This window comes from Rattus rattus, chromosome 3, assembly GCF_011064425.1.
Source record: "Rattus rattus isolate New Zealand chromosome 3, Rrattus_CSIRO_v1, whole genome shotgun sequence".
Classification (NCBI taxonomy): Eukaryota; Metazoa; Chordata; class Mammalia; order Rodentia; family Muridae; genus Rattus; species Rattus rattus.
In genome coordinates this window covers 28,809,081-28,823,538 of record NC_046156.1, presented here as the reverse complement: position 1 = coordinate 28,823,538, position 14,458 = coordinate 28,809,081, and the positions used below count along the sequence as shown (strand labels likewise).

The 14,458-nt window shown below is 41.8% G+C and overlaps 1 protein-coding gene across 1 annotated transcript in view; it reads left to right on the top strand.

The window, feature by feature from the left end:
- Col25a1 (collagen type XXV alpha 1 chain) overlaps positions 1 to 14,458 on the top strand; it is a 394,115-nt gene that overhangs the window by 293,909 nt on the left and 85,748 nt on the right. The window contains exons 11-12 of the mRNA XM_032897332.1: positions 501 to 527; positions 2,605 to 2,649. Of these exons, the coding sequence (XP_032753223.1) occupies positions 501 to 527; positions 2,605 to 2,649 (72 nt within the window). The remainder of the gene's footprint in view (positions 1 to 500; positions 528 to 2,604; positions 2,650 to 14,458) is intronic.

The following is a 14,458-nucleotide window of genomic DNA, read 5'->3' as shown; positions in this document are numbered from 1 at the left end:
ACAAGACTTTGTGCAGGTCAATTGACTGCGTTTCCTAAGAGTGAAACATAGCATGCTTCTCTGCAGTGCCTTCCTTGCAAAGCTGCTTCTCAGGGGTTTACAGATGGAGGCACCGTGTAACGGGCCCGTTTTCGAGGGAATGGTATTGCATTCTAACCGCCTCTAGTGACAACGTCCTTGGCCCTCCAAAGAGACCAATTTGATAGACTGGTAGGTCATGAAACAAACACACCGGAACCCCAGCATTCTCCTCCCAAAAGAGGAATCAGATTGCTCTTGTATGTAACTAATTGTTTTCAAAAATTAATGTGTATTTTAAAAAACAAAAAACACTTTGTATTGCCAACTGAGAAGTTTTCTTCTCAGCATATTTTAGCACAGCGAAGGGAAACTCAAGAATAGGATGGCTTGTGAGATGTTAATAGGATTGTTGGTTAGTTGGTCTTCTAAGCCTAAATGGCAGTATTATTAATTGAATTGTTTTTTTTTTCCTCTTTTAGGGACCTCTGGGGCCTCCAGGACAAAAGGTAGGTAGGCTAGGCTATGCACATCAGTGCTGAGAAAGGACTTAGGCTCCATTGTCTAATGAGAGCAAGAGAAGTGGGTGGGCTTAGCAGCCATTAGCCATGCTGAGAGGGTCAGTCCCCTTCGTACGTTCTGCTCTCTAAAAATGTTTTCTTATTACATAATAGAATATGCCTTAGATTCCCACTTTACCTCGTTGGAGACTATTCAGTAAGCCTAGGAAGGCCTTCTGAGCTGTCTCACTGAACTTGTAGGTTATGGAATATTTAATGCAAATATTGGTAACATGTTCTGACAGCATTTACAACATGGGGGATCATGTGACACTGCGAATTGATTGTTGGCCTTGGCCAAATCCGTGACTGCCAAGTGGCCACGGAACTGACCCTAAAAGAGGATGTGCTTATGGCTCGCTTCGCTGCACGGCTTGGCTCACGCAGTGTCCCCTTGGCTGGAGGTAAACTGAAAAGTGACTTCCTGATTATAATGTCAGCCTTAGCCACAATCAACAAATGGCGGTGTAAAGGGGAGGATCTAGGATTCTGAGATCGCACCAATGGTATTGCAGTAAACACCTGGAAGTCCCATCCCCTCCTAACCTCCCACCCCGAATGGGGAGGAGAAGGATATTCAACTTGCAGAAAACTCTGGAAACCAATTGTGTCTGTAACAGGTGGGGAAGTGGTTGCTCTTTATCCTTGGGCTCCATCAAAGATAGAGACTTTTTTCATCCCCCAGTGCCAGGCGTGTGGCATCTGATGAAACACAATCCTTCAAGCCAAGTCCAAGCCCCTGCACTGCGAGGCATCTCGCCTGCCGGAACAGTTTGTCCCTCGCAATTATGTCTCTATTAAGCTCAGTGTGAAATCGTAAAGCGAGCCTGATCCACGTACAACCAGGCTAAGAGCCGGCTCCAGGCTCCGAGACCTCCTTCAGTTCCCACACCGCAGGATCCCAGGCTGAACCCAGGGACTTGCCAACTCAATTTGTTTGGCATATGCTTTTTTCCAGTGAGCTATTTTTAGAGCGGTTTCATGATTATCATGGCTATTTAATAAAATCCCTGTCCTGCTATTATGTAAGAAATTTAATATAGAACTGAGAAAATTCTGTTTTCTTATTCTATGTCAAGAATAAGCAAAACGAAAAGCAAGTATACATACATATATACACACATATATTATTCACATATACACATATTCACATACATACACACTCACACACACACACACACACACACACACACACACACACACATACCTTGTCTAGGGCCTAAAAAGAGAAGGGGCAAGGAGTAAACGACATATTTATTAATGCTCCCTGTATTCATTGAAGTGTCATGGATTGCACTAGATAGTGAGCTCTCCTACCCTCAGCTGAGCCAGCTCTATGGAGCCGTTGATTCTCAGCCAGTGGATATATATGCTCGTGTTTACATATTCAGGGACTTTTGTGTTCAACATACAAGAGTCGTGCTGTTCCGGGTCAGTGCACAACCTTTGTGATGCTTTCTCTGAGTCCGCTTCAGTAGCCATATTAATACTTAGATGACTTAAGCATGCTTCCTGCAAGTCAAGACCTGATCCAAATATAATAAATCTGAGTCTCCAGCATGGGACCTCCCGCAGTAGTATAAGCCGTTACTTTTTAATTACCTTCTGCTTGTGTTCTATAAATTAGCAAGTTCAAGAGTTGCTACTACTGCTCAGCCCTTTCCAAGTAGAACTAAATTGTCTATGTCTTTAAAACAAAATTAGAGCCCTGTGGCCTCCTGAAAGTTATGGCTTTCAATTTATATGAGATCCTATAAACTGTGTCAGACAGAGCTAAGTGAATATTTGGAAAGAGCATTAAAGTTTGTCTCTAATTTCTAGGAAAGTATGAGGCTCTGCCTAGATTACTAAAGGTTAGAACACAGTGGGTAACGTTCGGAGAACACAACCTTAAAGCCTTTATATGGGAGCTGCAGTATGTCTTAGCCATGCTAAATTGTGGCTGAATAATAAATGCCACGCAGAGTTGGAACTGAAATATCACATAATCATAATAGAAACTTAATTTAATCATGTGCGTCTTTAGGGTTCCATTGGAGCACCTGGGACCCCAGGCATGGATGGGCAAAAGGTAAGTTCTGCTTATTGTAGCATTTATCACATAATTTGGAGAATACTAGAGTCACAGAACCATTCTAGAAAGTTCTGTTATTAATATGCATATGACAATACAGGAAAGCCATGGAGCAAATGTCCAAATGAGTTGACTTTAAAGAAGCTGTGATCCCAAACTAAAGCTTTTCCATTGTAAGAGTTTCGGATGTGATTGGTTTTGTTAAATTACTGTAGATGATGTAAGGGAGATGCTCTAGTAATCTTCAAACTAGACACGCTAGTAAATTCTGGTCATTGACACCATGTGCTACTTCTTTGATTTAAAAAGTTATTTATCTAAATTATAAACATATAGATATATAGATATTTGGATATATGGACATAGTAAAACCTTCTGAGCAAGAACAAACTCTTCAGTGTTAAGCAAACTTGGGAACAAACTGGACCGTCCAATTCTTATTAACTTCTGTTGTGCTATTAATAATGAAAGGATCAGAAATAAAGAAAAGTGTGTGTGTGTGCGTGTGTGTGTGCGCGCGCGTGCAGTATTTCTATGTGTATACATACACATATCCCTCTTCATACACACGTCTCTTTGCATGTGTATATTTATTTCCATAACATTTTTATTATTTGGAGAAAGTACCTAACATTAACCCATAGGTAAGCCTGGTGTCTGTGCACTTAACTGCCTACCTACCAGCACTCCGGTCTGGAACCTCTACAGAGATGAACAAAGCCACCGTGGAAGCTAACAAAACCCAGAGCTGGCCCAGGCCTCCCAGGGGACTGGAAGCTGAGCTTGGGACTTTCCTGTGTCCCTCTGAAATCTGGATCCAGTCCTTAGAAATCTCATGACTCATGTACTCATCTTCCAGAATATTTTAAAGCCCTGTACCCTGGACCGAGTTCTGAAATGACAGAGGGATCCCAGCTCTGACCAAGAGAACAGACTTACATGTGGTGTTTCAGCTCATCCACCTTCCTGTCTCTTAGGACCTCTTAAACCTACAAAGTAGCTAAGAATGAGTCCACCAACTGCATGCTGTGTAGTTTCTGTCAACATCTTTGAATTCTCTGGCCTCCTTTTCTGCCTCTGTATGAGAGAGATTATGACAATTCCTCCAAATTGTCCAGGCAGGGATTAAATATATTGATAAGCCTTTATAATAGTGTTTTCCATTATTATTCAACTTTTCCTATGTTTCATTTTAGTGAAATACTGAAGGTTTGATTGGTCCATATTCTAAAGAGGCAACTCAGAATTACTCAGATTCTAAGGAAAATAAATACTCCCAGTCACTGTTTATAGCACCCTTATTTCATAAGTCAGAAAGCCATGCCAGGGCCCCATTTACACTTCAGTAAAATGTACAATCCCCCATCCCAAATCCTGTTAAAGACAGAAAATGAACTTTCTTTTTAAACATTGCAGATCATGGAGGGAAAATGTAGTTTTTAAAACACACTGAATATTGCTTGCTATGAGGGAGATTTTTTAATTGGATTTTTTTTAATTTATATTTCAAATGTTATCCCCTTTACTGGATTTCCATCCATAGCCCCCCTGTCCAATTCTCCCTCCCCCTTCTTCTATGAGGGTGTTCCCCCACCCACCCACCTACTCCATCCCACCTCCCTGCCTGGCATTCCTCTACACTGGGGCATCGAGTCTTGGCAGGACCAAGGGCTTCACCTCCCATTGGCATCCAACAAGGCCATCCTCTGCTACATATGCAGCTGGAGCCATGGCTCTGTCCATGTGTACTCTTTGGATGGTAGTTGAGTCCCTGGGAGCTCTGGTTCATTGGCATTGTTGTTCTTATGGGGTTGCAAACCCCTTCAGCTCCTTCAGTCCTTTCTCTAACTCTTCCATTGGGGACCCTGTTCTCAGTTCAGTGGTTGGCTGTGAGCATCTGCCTCTGTATTTGTATAAGGGAGATTTGAAGATCTCGAAGATTGGAATAGTTGTGGCGTTGATGAAGGCCACACTTGTCTGCACTCCTAACGATTTGCTTTGTCTTCTCTGTTGTTGTTTCATCCTTTGTTCAACCTTGAGAAGCATCTTGAAATTTCATAGAAACCTTTAACCCAAGAGAAAACTATCTTTTGAAGACTTCATTTTTTTTTTCTATTTTTACAAGGAAATAAGCAATTTCCTCAGAAAGAACAAGGAATGGACATTTTCTTGTCCTAGTCACCGAGTTTAAATTATGTATCAAGCAAACAGCAGCGGACAGTCACCCTTTATGTACTGCAGTGTATCTTTGCAGTGTTTTCAATGTGTTTTTTTCCTGAAACAGAGGGAAGCCAGCATCCCACTTTTATGAAGGCAAGAAGCACAAGGCAATGAGCTCATTTTTCCTACTTCCTAGACCTGGAACTAAAACACCGTGGGTGGAACGTCCCTTAATCCTCGCTAGTACTTAGGACTGTCATGGCAGCTAGATCCCCTTTAGGAAGATAAATACACAGGAATCTCCTTCACCGGCCTCTGTGACAGTAAAAGCGAAGTTGGCGACAGTGACTAATTCTACAGTCTGAGTGTCTGAGGCACATTGTAAGCCTCTAGACTGTCTTTTTTTTCTAGGAAGAGGGTTTACAGTGACAGCATAATTTTTTTGAAGGAACTTCAGTGTCCTATAGCTATCTTCAGACAATGTTTTCTTTCATGTTACAATTTCACATTTCCCATCATATTTGATGCCTAGAAAGTCATTATCTGGCTACAGTTAAGGGGCAGGGGGTAACTTCTAAGCTGTTGAAAATTTGATTAAAAAAAAAAACTACACAGGAAGAAAACGTCTTTTTTATTGCATTGGACAAAAGAAACTGAAGAGAACATTTTCTTTCCCACCACACTTTCAAGCCACTGAGGTTGACAAAATTAGTGATTGGTTTTAGACAGTAAAATGATGATGAAGACTTAGCTTTCCATTTACTTTATTTTAGATGCTAGCTGCTTTGGTTAGCACCCTTACCTATTCTGATACGTACCCGTGAGTTATTTTCAATAATACTGACGATACTCAGTATGTGACACAGGTCACAACGTTGAAGGCCTCAACGTGGCGTGGGAAGAAAAATGTGCGTAGTACCACGAGGTGACTCTTCAGTGCCAGGTTTACTCTCTGCAAGTGGTGTGGCCCGTAAAATAAGATTTGTGAAGCCCACCTACGCAGGGTAATGAATACTGAGTACCATGTATCTATGTCATGGTCTTCCAATCGTTTATATTGTACTTCATAAAGACATCCACAGCAGAGGCGCAGTATTAAAGTCTAACATAGGCTAGTCTGAGCCTTCTGGCATCAGCCTGTAGAGGACTCTTAGGTGACCGTCTATGAAAAGTGAGAGTGAAAGTGCATTGCAGTGCAGTGAGAAGAGCAGGATCTCTTAGCTGAGGGAGAATGCCCCATGTCTTTGTCTGGGCATACGATGCAACCTCGATATGACTCTGGTAGAAGACAAGAGTGCGAACTGCACAAGGCAGCTAAAGTCACTGTTATCGATAGGGGCTCAGTAGCTACAGTTGTACTAACAGGTTTTAGGAGTCTTAGCACTTCAACTCAAGCTAAACCCCCTGAAGTCAGCCTAGGATAAAAATTAATATACAGAGTGACAAAGTGAAGCTAGACTCTCCCTCTGTCCCATGGCCTTTCCAGCCAACCCTCCGCCCAGTAGAGTGTGAGTGGTCAAAATGGTCCCTGTGTACAGGAAGACGGACACATCACATATTACGTCAGAAGTGTGGTCACTATTGTCAGCGTTTCCAACCCTGGAGTGGTATCCTGTGCTCTTCGAAGAGCCTTTCTCTCTATCTCTAAACTAAAAGAAAGGACTGTCCCCTAACGACACTGACCCCAAAACGTCACGTGTCATATTGCCTAGTCAACAAGTTTCTAGCATCTTCTGTTCCCAACTCTGAAAGCCAGTTTTCTATAATTGGCTTCCAGGAGCCAAAACAGGGAAGATGCCATGCAAAACTTTACCTAAAATATGAACGGTTGCTGCTGGTTGTATGAAACGCAGAAATACGTTTTGTAATTCTCACATGTAGGTCTCATTGGTTAAAACTGTAATGCACACTTTACTTGTGTGCTCTGATTGACCTGCGCGCAGGCAGATGTAACACATGGACTCCGTTAAACTCCGTCCCTGGAGAAGGACTCTCTGGAGAAGTGTAGGCTCCTTAAAATATCATTATTAAACTGGAGAATCATTCACCAGAATTTATGGGGCTTTCTACAGTTTAGTTAGAATATTTGGATGTTAGTTCTTTCAAAATCTACACTCAGGTTAGATGTAGGTTCTTCTTTTCTTTTATCATGTTTACCTTTCTTGGCTCAAGCACAGTAAACCATTGCCAGAATAATTTATTCGAGTAGCGATTAGTGCAGATGCTATGAAAAAAGAAAGCTGTAATAGCTAAGCAGAACATGAAAGACCCAGCATGTGTGTGTATGTGTGTGAATATGTGTGTGTGTGTGTGTATAAAATTGTCCATGTATACCCTCATATAAGAATATATATCCTTATCTATTTATCTCTAAAAAAAGTCAACTATCTTTTTATGATTAAAAGCAAATTATTTTTGCTGTAAAAGCAAGATGTTTTCTCAGAGTCCTAGGTCATAAGGATCCTTGGCAAATCAAGAAGAATGTCAGGTGATCTTGGCCACTATAATTTTCAAAGGCTTTTCTAGATCGTATTTTTTAAAGTTTAAAACATAACGTAAAATAACTGAGGCTAGTGTGTCGTCTGCGAATCTACCCTAGATCGCCGTGTGGTTTTAAGTGACATTAAGTTTTCATTAGCTCGTAGCCATGGTATTTGGAATGCTGTTTCATCTCTTACCCGGGAGCCTCTTAGTTCTTAGCTGGCATTCGTCCTCACAAAATACTTCTAATGGCATTTTTTATTATAAGTGTATTTAGAGAGCAGATAAATTGAAGCTTCCAGACTCGCAAAGGTCAAGCCATTGACTCAAGTCTACACAATTAAACCACACAGTGAACCTGATATTTTGTACTTGATTCAGTCAGTGTAGCCATTAAACACAAGGTCGCTCTTGTTTAAATCATTTTAAAAGTCTGAAGTAAGGCCTGGAGACATAGGTCAGCAGTAAGTGTGAGCTCAGCGTGTGCGTGGCTGAGGTTCACTCTCTAGCACACTCCCGAGATCTGAATTGAGTTCTTGAAGGATTTCAATATGTCGTAGGTCTCTTTGTTGTAGCCTAAAAGTTCCCTCTAGCAGAATTGAAAGAGCTAGGGAGCTATTTCATTGTGATTTTGTGTTGTCGTCCATTAAAGTAAAAATAGTGAGGAAAAGAAATGGCTGACTTCTGATTCCAGATTAGTTAATGGTTCGGGGAAATTATCTTACAATAATTTACCCCTTGCCTTGGTTAACGGTGGGAATTGAATTATTTTTATTACATTTCCTATCTTCTTAAATTAAAGATTATGTAAATTAGAGTTCCTAGAACCTAAGACCACTGTTTCTATAGTAACCACGATAACACTCATCCTTTCTCGTTAGCATCTTCATTTTCCCATTACTCATTCTTCTGTAAGATTACCGCATCCTCCAGTGTGCTTGGCACAGCCTCAAACATCCCATATACTGTTCGCTCTCCTCTAGAATTGACTTCTTATTCAGTTCAACTTGTCAAACGAAACTAAAGATACACCCGTCTTTCATGTGATTGATTTTAAGTCTCCTGGAGGAAAACATAAGCTGAGGGGAGCCTACGTCTTCGCTGCAAACGAAACCACTGTTCCTCTCGACTTCACGTAGGCATGTTACTCCAAAACCGAATGCTAGCTGCCAGTCCCTTAGATGAAAACATCAGAACAAAGGAGAATGAGCGTTGAGGGAAGCCTCACAGGATGCTTTGCAAAACAGCGTAACCGGGCTGATGTAGCTGAATGAATGGAGCCGTCACGAAGCCTGCTTTCCTGACATTTCCATTTAAAAGAGTGCATTTATAGAGGAGCACAGACAAACTGACTCACTGGACCTGATTAAACTGCATCTATAATTTGGAAGAGCCCTTTTCAGAACTCCCCTGAAATGTGCCTATTGGTTCATTCCCTCTTTCCCTCAACCGTTCAGTTACTCAGCACTTAACAAGTGCCAGGTGCCATTGAGCTCTGAGATTAAAGCTCTGTCTGCCATCGTGGATGCCATGCCAGGATGATGGGACACAGAGACTTGCAGAAACAGTGTCCCAACGTCTATTAAATTGCTATGCTGTTAAGTACTATGGCAGAGACACACAGGGCAGTCAGGCTGGGTAGGAAGGGATAGAGGGTAGGGATAGGCGTTAATTGACGTCTCACACCATTTGACGAAGGAAAGAGAAAATTTTACTATTATTCCTTCAGCACAATCAGGGTAAACTATGGACAAAGTTGGTCTTAAAATCCCGTGTCTAAAAAATATTTAACCACTGCGGGTTTCATCTTTTCATAGGCAATTTTCCTCCAAATTCTTTGCCACTAAATCAATAGCAGAACTTATTCTCATATCTTAGTTCTCACTTCTGAATGATACAATTCCTTTTGAAACTGGTATTAAAAAATAAAAATTGTGAAATTATTTACTGTGAAAATCCTAGCAGGGTAGCATCCACCCGGCTTCTTTTTACCCCAGGCCAGTTGCCAATGGGCTGGGACCCGTCGCCCAGATGTGAAAACAACATTGCTGCTGTTACTTAATGAGAAGCTTCATCTCTTTTCAGCACTTCCTTCTCTGTCCGTAGAGAGAACAGAAATTGTATAATTACTAAAATTATTCATCACCTAAGGTTTGAAGTGTTATATGCACATCAGCTCAGAGTCCTTTAGCAATCCTATAAAGTAGGTACAGTGGTCAGCTAAGTTATAAATGAGGACACCAGGATCAGAAAGAGTAAATATTCTTGCCAGTGTCCTTGGGTGTTACTGGCTGAACGTAGATTCAAAACCAGGCGGTGTGCTCTTACCACAGAGTAGAGGCTAAGTGTTGACTCAGACCATGTACTCAGCATCTATGAGACTGTGGACTTTGACTTTCTGGAAACTTCAGTGTCCTAATTTGCCCAATAGAAATTGTAATATGGGCTTGAAAATTCAGTCAAGGAACAGTAGAAGAAGTGGCTGTAATTTTCTGTTTAAAAGCCCGTGGACCTCAAGTTAGAGACGTTAATGCCTCAATGATTCCACAACCTCTTACTGCTCCAAATGCATGTGAACAAGAAGTAGTTCTCATTCTGTCTTTCTTCACGGACCTTTAGAATATTTTTCCAGTGGAACATATCATTTACATTTTCCACTAATAATATTAAATACAGTCTCTTTCAAAGAGAAAAATATATATCATTCAAATTATATGCAGAATACATATATACATATATGTATATATATGATAACACTTTAAGAAAGATCTTAGATAGATATTTTAAGAAGAAAAAGATTTTCAAGAGCACATTCTGTTGCAAGATCTATGGCAGTGGTTTGCAACACTTCCTTAACACTGCAACCCGTTAATGTTCCTCATGTTTTGGTGACCCCCAGCCATAAATTTTATTTTTGTTGCTACTTCATAACTATAATTTTGCTGCTGTTATGTTTGAATTGCAATTAAACATCTTGTATACAAGATAACCGATATGTAATCCCCAAAGGGGTCATGACCCACAAGTTAACAACCCCTGGTCTAAGGGCTAGCAGAACCCATTCTAGAAATACCAGCTTCTTTAAAGCCATGTAAACTTGAAACCCCCGCATGGTGCGACAGAGCAGGCTTTGGCTCTGCCTGCTTTGGTATCTGAAGATGCCCTCTTTTTGCTGAGACCCGCTCTCATCCCTCATCTGTCTCTTCCTGTGGCTTCGCTTTCCTTCCTGCTCTGGGGCATAAGGAAGCTGGACTTTCCTCTCCGTTCTGCCAGTCCACATCTATGGCCATGAGACATACATGCCCACACATGCAACAATAAACCAGAGCGCCTGCATAGGTCAAGGCCTCTCTCATCCCATCCCAAGATGGATACTGATTGCCTTTGATTGGTGCTGCTCCTCCTCTGATGGCTCGAGTCCAGTCAAAAGTTTCAGTGAACATGAATGGTCTAATTTAGAGAAGAAGACTTATGGAACACGGGGAAGCAGAAACCTGTGTTCTAGATGACTTCGAGTGGTTCTAAGAAACTGCGTGGTGGCACACAGGCAGACATGGTGCTGGAGAGGTAACTTACAGTTCTATACAACCCGTTTAATAATCTAGTTTGCTGTTCTGTCTTCCCAAGCCCTCTTCCATAAAAGCATGTGTTGAGGACAGCTTTTTCACATACCAGAAAGAAAGCCCTTCAGCAGTGTGCTCTCTGGGTGGTCTGGGTTCCCATTTGTACCTTTCTATGTTGCTTTAAGAAGGAAATTCTGGGTTAGTGCCCCTGTCAGCTACAGGTCAGTAACACCCTTCTTGTAAGCCATCTAGGTGTAGGCAGCTCATAGAGCCCAGAGGACCCTTCTACTTAGAATCTACTCTCCCCACTGTAAGATCATTCCCCAGAGACCAAGATTCCTGCCTCCTAGGTCCTGACTTCTGCACTGGTCACTTCACTAGCGCATTCCCAAGTGTGAAGATGAATGGGGGAAGCAGTGGAGTAGCTCTGAGGGAACATCAGTCTGCAGAGCTTGCAGGCTGAGAATCACTGTGTGTCTTAGGGTTTTATTGCTGTGAAGAGACACCATGACCATGAGAACTCTTATAAAGGCAAACATTTACTTGGGGTTTTGTCCATTGTCATCATAGTGGGAGGCATGGTGGCATGCAGGCAGACATGGTGCTGGAGAGGTAGCTTACAGTTCTACATCTGGACCCACAGGCAATGGGAAGCCACAAGGCCTGGCTTGGGCTTCTGACACCTCAAGCCCATCTCCCAGTGACACACTTCCTACAAGGCCACACCTATTCCAACAAGGCCACACCTACTCCAACAAGGCCACACCTACTCCAACAAGGCCACACCTACTCCAACAAGGCCACACCTACTCCAACAAGGCCACACCTACTCCAACAAGGCCACACCTCCAATAATGCCATTTCCTGTGAGGAGGGGTGCATTTTTATTCAAACCACCACAGTACATAACCACCAAGGCTCCTCCCAGTGAGAACTAAGGCTGTGTAGAGAGAAGATAAAATAGGAAAGAGGAAGAGGGAAGGATCGTGTGAGAGAGTAAATAAGGGATGTAGTCCCAACTGAATCTTCATATTGTATTACTGTGTTCAATGCAAACAGTGCCTCTCTTGTATGAAGTTGTACCCAGATAAACTTAGTCCAGCGTTTTTGGTGATTTGAACTCATATCTCTTTGCTTTCTAGTACTGTTTTCCAAATGTTTTTTTCATGCATGGCTCTTTGAATTAGCAGCACAGGAATCTCAGCTATTGATGAGCAGACTTCTTCCCAAACCAGCTTATGCTGAGATTTATTAATTTATTGTGGCTTATTATATACATTTTTGGATATTTGTAATTTTAGAAACTTTTTCCCCTGAAGGTTGGTAGGTTTACTTTAGTTATTGTTTCAATCTGCTTAAGGTCCGTGTCAACATATGCCCTGAAGCAGCTTACTGGTATTAAACTCTTGGCTGGCATACCTGTCTGCTTTTCTACTAATTAATATCATATTGCCAAAGACGACTGAGATCCTAATTTGATGGAAGAAGTGTGCTGATGGGATAAACAAGACAAACCTCCCCTAAGGGATGCCGGGTCCTCTGATGCATAACAAAATCTAATTGTCTGGGAGGACGTTGCTGGTTTTCCTTTCACTGTGCTCTCTAAAGCCTTCTCTGCCCTCCAGAAAAGGAGAACGGAAAGGACAGGTGTTGGGTGTCAAGTAGAAGCTAAAAATGTTCTGGACTGATCCACAATGACACTGAATTCCCAGGATGTTCCAGGAGAGGGGAAGAAGGTGAGATGGGAGAGGGAGAATGGAGAAGCCAGTGAGTCAGAGACAGGCTGTGCCTGTGATGAGCCCTCCCTCCCCCATACCTCAGTCCTCAGTTCAGACCTCATCAGTGCATGAAAGAGGTGGCTGATGGGGATCGAGAGAGAAGAACTAGTCCACACATCTGAATTTGGGGAAACCAAAGGAAAACGTGCAAACAACTAAAATAGCCAGGCTTGGTCTCCAGAGAATAGGAATTTGGGTCTAAAAGTAAAATTTAATCCAGTCTCTGAGGAATACAGATATACTACTGACATCTATGGTCCAGCAATAAATGGTAATACTCTTACAAGGAGCTAGCAATGAATCTAGCCCCACACTTCAGATATGTTGAACCCTGTGGAAGTACAAGAGATTTGCCCTGTCTTAGACCTAGAGTAGAAATATTAGGAGCCAACAGGATACTTCTCTAATCCATTCCAGTGTTTAATGCTGGAAAGAACCATGGTAAATTGAGTGAGGTTTTAGATACAAGTTGCTCAGGTACAAGAAAGCAAGACTGGGAATGTGATGACTTGGAGTCTGACCTCACAGCAGCCGCTCTGCTCTTCTTTGTCTCTCAGACTCTTAAGTTGGCCACTCTGAGCATGTCTGGTTTTAGCCTTACACTCCCCAGCTACCATCTGCTGTTCCAGAGGCCAAGGCCACATTGGACCCACTGTCCTTTGTAACCAATACCTGATCCTTGTTCCTTGAACTTACTTTCCTCTCCTTTTGGGTGAAGACAACACAGTCCTGACAAGGAACAACTCTGTTATAACACGATGAAAGCGAAGTTATGTTATAATGAAATTGTAAAGCTAAGACTCACATATTCAGTTCTCACTGACAGGATGGAAAACCACTGTGACTGGAGTAGTAAGGAACACTGTTCCAGCTAAATGGCCAGCTTGCCCTCAGCACTCATCTGTAGGAGAAACTGTGTCCCTTTCTATCCTCCAGGATTCATCTGTGGTACTGTTGAGTAAGGAGTACCTGACGCAGTTTGTAAGAGCCTTGAGTAGTCTGTTACGTTGGAATTCTAAAGAGAATTTGCTTTAAACCAAAGTGAAAGGAGCTAGCCATCCCAAAATTGCAGTCCAACTTAGTTGCAGTTTAATTATGGGGGGGAGGGGGGTGAATGATATTCCAGGTCCAGGGACCACCCTAAAATTTCCACTGTAGTAGAGAAAACCTTTCCAGTTAAGATTTCCTCTGCTGTTTGACTTTACAACCATCTATAGAATGTTCATGATGTTTAGAAATATAAAATAGATGGGTAACCAACAACATTGAGAATAGTGTACACACACACACACACACACACACAAATTAATAAATAAATAGAAGAAATAGCCACAAAAATATTAAAGTTTAATGCTTAATACTGATAAAGCTGTGAAGAATTAAAAATGGATGCCTATTTAAAAAAAAAATCAGGCTCAGCAGCTAAGAACATTTGATGCTCTTGAAGTTTGCTTCCCAACACCTACATGGTTTCTGGGGAGGTAGTGTTACCCACCCACGTGCAACTCCAATCCAGGGCATGGAGTACCCTCTTCTAACCTCTGTGGGCACAGGTACTCACATGGTAAACACGTGCACATGCACACAAACAATCATACACACAGAGTAAAAATTTTAAAATCAAAGGAAATTTAGAACCCTGCTTTGAAAGCAATTTAGAAGCACACAGTTGGTGCCTTAAAATGTTCCCAGTGGCTTCAAATAAATACTGGGATTTTTTTTTCAGAAGTAGAGAACTTGCTAGGAAAACATGATCATATTTCCAGAGGTAGTTATTTTAAACAACCCAAGTATTCAGCAATGCAGAATTAATTAAAGGATTGG